The sequence below is a fragment of the Amaranthus tricolor genome, chromosome 3 (assembly GCF_026212465.1).
Source record: "Amaranthus tricolor cultivar Red isolate AtriRed21 chromosome 3, ASM2621246v1, whole genome shotgun sequence".
Lineage (NCBI taxonomy): Eukaryota > Viridiplantae > Streptophyta > Magnoliopsida > Caryophyllales > Amaranthaceae > Amaranthus > Amaranthus tricolor.
In genome coordinates, this window is record NC_080049.1 from 1076710 (window position 1) to 1083385 (window position 6676).

Consider the following 6676-nt stretch of genomic DNA (forward strand, 5'->3'; position numbering starts at 1 on the left):
CTTATTCATTGCTCAAAATTGATTACATCAATGAATATTTATAGTGATTAGTTTAGTTACAAGTTTACTAAAAATATATTAAATATTTTTATTTTTTAATTACTTTTTCTAGAAACTTCTATTAATAATCTTAGATACTTTTAATTTTTTTATTCTTTAGTTTAGATATTTTTTATATTTAATTAAAATCCTAGATTTTTATAGATTATTTTAACACATTATAAATAGTCTTTCATTTTTCTCTCATCATGTATCTCAATTCTAGTATTCTACCCATCAAAGTAAAAGAAACAAAAATAACAAAATGCGAATTCATGTTTTCTTCTTGTTTATTCACTGTCTGAATATTAGCTTCATCAATGGCGGAATATTATCAGAACAAGAAGCATTATTAGCTATTAAATCTTCCATTAAAGATGATCCTCATAAAAGTCTATCATCTTGGAAAAATACTACTCACCATTGCAATTGGTCGTTCGTCACTTGCTCTTCGTCTTCTCACTCTTCCACTGTCATTTCCCTGAACATCTCCAACTTAAACCTCAGTGGTACTCTCTCTCCTCAAATCGGTTTTCTTACAAACCTGCAAGACCTATCTCTCCATGATAACTATTTTTATGGGCATATCCCGTCTTCTCTTTCTCTTCTTACAAAACTCCAATATCTCGACCTTAGCTTTAACAGCTTCAATGGTCCACTCCCTTTATTTGTTAATATGTCGGAGCTTCGGTGCCTTTCCCTTACTCGGAACGACTTTTCTGGTACAATATCGCCAGAGTTTAGTAAACTTCAAAAGCTTCAAGTTTTGGATCTTTCTAGAAACAATCTTTCGGGATTACTTCCTTATGAATTAGGATTCTTAAAGAGGTTGAAAACTTTAGAATTATCAAATAACCTTTTACATGGTGAGATACCAAATTCTTTTTCTCTTCTTAGAAATTTGATTCATTTGGATTTATCAAATAATCAATTACATGGTGAGATACCAAATTCTTTTTCTCTTCTTACAAATTTGATTTATTTGAATTTATCACATAATCAATTACATGGTGAGATACCAAATTCTTTTTCTCTTCTTACAAATTTGAATTATTTGTATTTATCAAATAATCAATTACATGGTGAGATACCAAATTCTTTTTCTCTTCTTACAAATTTGCTTTTTTTGGATTTATCATATAACCTTTTACATGGTCTGATACCAAATTCTTTTTCTCTTCCTACAAATTTGTTTTATTTGGGTTTATCAAATAATCAATTACATGGTGAGATACCAAATTCTTTTTCTCTTCTTACAAATTTGATTGATTTGGATTTATCAAATAATCAATTACATGGTGAGATACCAAATTCTTTTTCTCTCCTGACAAATTTGGTTATTTTGGAGTTATCAAATAATCAATTACATGGTGAGATACCAAATTCTTTTTCTCTTCTTACAAATTTGATTGATTTGCATTTATCAAATAATCAATTACATGGTGAGATACCAAATTCTTTTTCTCTTCTTATAAATTTGATTATTTTGGAGTTATCAAATAATCAATTACATGGTGAGATACCAAATTCTTTTTCTCTTCTTACAAATTTGAGTACTTTGAGTTTATCAAATAATCAACTCACGGGTCAGTTACCTGTCAACATTGGAAAGTTTACGAGTCTTCGTTATTTGTTGGTTGCCAACAATAACTTGATTGGAAAAATCACACCACAGAATACAGGTACACTAATCTTTAGCAATTAATGCCTATCTAAATTGCATCTTCCAAAATAGTTCGCCATTGCATACATTGAGACTTCCAACTGTTAAATGATTATTTTCTTTTTTGAATTCGCTTGTCACAAATAAAAATATATTTCTTGTATTATTTTAAGGTTTTTCATATTTTCGTTTTTATATATATATAACATTGATTAATGTTACCAATAAAAATATATGAAACAAATTCTATCGAATTATCTTTAATGTATTTCTTTGATTTTTGATATTTAGAAATAATATATTGAGACGAATGAATCAACATCCCACATAAATATTTTAAAATTCGTAAATTTATTTGAGAATAACATATGAAAGTGGAGGGAGTAATAAATAGGGTGGCAATCAGAATATTTTTTTTATCAATAAAATCAAAAATTTCAAATCTTAATCCAAATGTTTCCAATATTCATCCAAGTCAAATATTTTTTGTAACCATTCATAGAAAGCAATATTCACTCTAAACTAATTTCTAACTTTTTTAAGAAGTCATGTGGTCAAATTTTTTTTTTCTTTTCAAAAAAGATTAAATTTCTTGGTAGAATATTCTTTTACTATGATGTATTTATACATTATCATATGAAGCTATAACTTTCTCTAAATTCTTTCATATTTGTCATGCATTCCAGGATACAATGTCACGAATTTTAAAAACTCTTCTATATGCAACTTGGTTAATCTTCAAATCCTTGATTTATCTTATAACAAGTTTAATGGAGAAGTTCCTCATTGCTTGGGCAATACTAGTACTCAATTAGTTGTATTGAATCTCCAATCAAATAATTTCAAGGGCATCATTCCATCAGCATTATTTTCTACTTGTGATTCCTTGGAATATGTAGATTTCACTGACAATCAGTTCGAAGGAGCTATACCTAGGTCTTTGTCTAAATGTAGAAATCTGAAAGTCCTAAATTTGAGGAACAACAAATTCAAAGATCTATTTCCATACTGGTTAGGTAGCCTTCCATCTTTAGAGGTTCTCAGCCTACCGTTTAATAAATTTCATGGTAATATAACCAACAATTTATCAATGATTGCAACATTTCCTTTTTCAAATCTACAAATTCTCGACCTTTCAAACAATAATTTTTGTGGTAAATTGCCATTCATGTACATGAAACAATTTCTATCCATGATGGGTGACATGTCTACTATAGGAAGTCCAAGGTACTTAGAAAATAGAGGTGGTGATTATATGTACTCCATCAAGATGATTGTAAAGGGGGTGGAACTGGATTATAAGAAGATAATTACTTCTATGTCAACATTTGATATGTCTAATAATCACTTTGAAGGAGAGATTCCAAATTCTATAGGGATGTTGCGAGCACTTCGAAATCTTAATCTCTCGCATAACCTACTTACCGGAAACATCCCTCCATCCATCGGGAACTTATCATGGTTGGATGGTTTAGACCTATCATCAAATAGGCTTATCGGTGAAATCCCTCAAGAACTTGTTAGTTTAACATTTCTCGCGGTTTTTAATGTTTCATATAATCAACTGGAAGGGCCTATACCCCATGGTAACAATTTTAATACCTTCTCATCTGATTCGTACAAGGGAAATCTTGAACTGTGTGGAGCACCATTACTTGAATGCAAAAACAATACTGTTGTGCAATCTTTGAACAATAATAATGTGGAAGAAAAAACAGAATTATCGATATGGGAAGTTGTAGTGATTGGATTTGGATGTGGTACAATAGTTGGTTTGGCTTGGGGGTACTACATATTGTCAGTGAGGAAGCCTTTTTGGCTTTTTAAATTGTTGAACAAGATGGAATGGGCTTTACTTGATTTTCATGACCACCATTTCAGTAGAATAAGTAGAACAAGAAGAACAAAGAACTAAAAGTGATAATCTATCTGAGAAACATTTCATTTGTAGCAAGAAGTAGAGTATGATGGAATGGGCCTTTTTGGGCTTTACTTGAATTTGTAGCATTTCCTTTTTCTTTTCACTGTACTTTATTCATAATTATATTTTGTGATAATAACATTTCTTTTCCATTAAAAAATATAAATGTGTGCCAAATGGGTGAATGTGATAATCTATCTAAGAAAGAAACATTTCATTTCATGAGATGTCTATAAAGCATAAAATGTCATGTTTTCCACTGCATTGTTAAGTTAGTTGATTTCGTTTTTCCGAGTTTGATCAATAAATTAATTTTCAGCTCTTACTATATTTACAATAACACAACCCCGACCATGGGTGTAAGCGAGGAGTGTTGCCGCCTAGCTAGGGTCCAATCTTGAAAAGGGCTATTAACTTAAGTCACCATTAAATTTAATCGTCATTATCAAGTTGGGAGAAGAAAATAAAATGTTAGATTATTATTTTCCTATTTTTCTCTCAATCTCATTTCATCATTCCTTTTTTCCAATTAATCGTACATTAACTCTAATAAAATGATTAAAAATTTTCCAAAACATCACAATTTTCAACTGTTAAAAGTAATTGTAGTCTTTACCCAGAAATGGACACACAATGCCATGGATAAATAACAGACTTTTTTTTTGTTCTTCAGAGTTTGCCATTTTATTTCTCGTTTCACTATTCATCTACAAATTTTGATAATCCAAATTCAAGAAAAAGATTAAGCAACCAAAGAACCATATCGATATCGTTATTTGTGCCTTTATTTTCTTGTTGATTAAGAGAAAGAATTTCTCCATTCTACTTTACTTGTACCATTTGTTTTTTCACACTTTTCAATATACGATTTCAATCGTTAATATTTCTATTTATGCTATCAAAAAATTATGAAAACTAAAAATTAATAAATATAATATTGAATCGTAACAATTCAAATAAGGTCTCATATGACTATGTTTTAATTTATAAATTACTAATAATATAAAAGTGAGTTTGCTTAATGAATAGTGCCAAAATCAACTGAAAACACGGAATGGGTTTTTGAGTGCTTAATTTAGAGGGTTGATTTGATGGATTTCTTAATGGAAGATATTTTATTCATTCTAATTTTGGTGGGACATCTAAAAGAAATTGGCATGACTTTTATACAGAATTGATTTTAACTTATGAATTTGTTTAAACTATTTTTCTTTTTTAAAAAGGTGAATTTGAAATAATGAAGTTTATAAATTGTTGTTGTTCTAGTGGTTTTTTATTTTTGGAAGTATTTTTATTGTGTAGTCTCTTTTTAGTTATTGATGTTAAGTAGTGATAATCAAATGAATTCTTGTATTAAGTTTTATAAAATGTGCTATTTTATTTTCAATTTTTGATTGCCAAATCGTAATACCATCTTGTAAAAGTCATGGTCATGGTCATCAGCCTAGTGTCCCGCACAAAGTTATGGTCCGAGTGGAGAAGTAGCAGACATATCATACCCATTCCCATCTTGTATAATCTATTTCAATCATAGAATATAATTTCATATATTTTAAAAGTGAATTGAAGTATATGTTAAACTCATATCATGTTGAGTTAATCAAAATGTATTATTTGGATTGCATTGAAATTATTTTGTTATTTATAACTAACTTGTAGTGGTTAATACTAATATATACTGATTTTTACATAATTGAATTTATATTTACTAAAAACTCGTTTTAATCAAATTTTAATGATTTGCACTTTTTTTATAAAAAACTGAATGTTATTGCTTGCATATTATTTTTCTCATTCAAAATTACTAATTTAATGTTAATTTTTAGTGAGTAAAAAAAATTTTATTGACTAAAACTGGATCTTTACCCATAACAATTACTAACTAATTTTTACACATTAAGCTGTTTTTTTCTATATAAACTAATAAATTTTATCAAACTTTAATTATAATTACTAAAAAATATAAATTTAAGATAAATCGAATAAGTTATTAATTTAAAAATCAAAATATCAAGAAGTTTGATAAAGTGGGAATGATTATATAAGAACATATCATGATTGGAGCGTTTGATAAATCTATTACAATGTTTTTTTGGTGGTAATAAAAATAAATAAAAATAGATTCAAACCATATAATAAAAGTTAAAAATTATGCCCCTTTGATTTTGCTATACAATACATAAAAATCTCTCACTTCAATTTTGATTTTATCAATATAGCAAAATCAAAAGAGACGGAATTTTATCAATGTAGCAAAATCAAAGAGACGGAGGAGTACATGTATCCTCTATATCCTCCCTTAAAAATTTTAATAAAGAAAAGGATTTTTGTATTAGAGTAAGACTCTATTAATTAATTTTCAATATTCAATTATATAAAAAATTTATTATTTCTCATTAATTAATACAAAATCAAAGTCAACCATTTAAGTCAACCAAAATATTTAAAACAACTTTAATGGATCATCATCCACGTTAGAAAACTTTAGCTACCAAACGTACCCTTTAATTAATTATTTATTATTTAAAATTTTTTATTCACCCCACAAATTTATTAAAATTACCCAAAAGATTTTAAGCTTCATATTACAAGTCCACTAAAATTACCCAACTCAGCTTTTACTAAAAATTTTCCACAATTTTATTGGAGTAACATCCACGTTAGAAAACTTTACTTGTAGAAGTCGAAAGGAGCATCATCCACATTTAGAAAACTTTTGGGATATGACTTGAATTAAAGATCTCTAATCAATATGACCTGACCATTAACACCATTACTCCCTATATCTCTCCCAATTTAACTCATTTTCTATTTTAATTTGTTCCAATAATTTTATGCGATACTATTTTAATTTGTTTAATTTGTTCCTGAATTAAACAAGAGAGAGAGAGACAGAGAATATAAAAAATCAAACTAATGAAGTGTGAAGAAATTTTTTTGATTACAAGATAGACCGAGGGAAGAGAGGGTTAGGTGAGATTCGATCCCATAACCTTGTCTGGGAAAAACTATATTTGTTCTAATTATGCTATCAAAAAATTATGAAAACTAAA

The 6676-nt window shown here is 28.0% G+C and overlaps 1 protein-coding gene across 1 annotated transcript; it reads left to right on the top strand.

The window, feature by feature from the left end:
• Positions 1-268: 268 nt before the first annotated feature.
• On the top strand, positions 269-3845 carry LOC130808012 (receptor-like protein 52). Its single transcript, XM_057673445.1, has 2 exons — positions 269-1721; positions 2389-3845. The coding sequence occupies exons 1-2, from the start codon at positions 305-307 to the stop codon at positions 3615-3617; spliced, it is 2646 nt and encodes an 881-aa protein (XP_057529428.1). The 5' UTR covers positions 269-304; the 3' UTR covers positions 3618-3845.
• The last annotated feature ends 2831 nt before the right edge of the window (positions 3846-6676 follow it).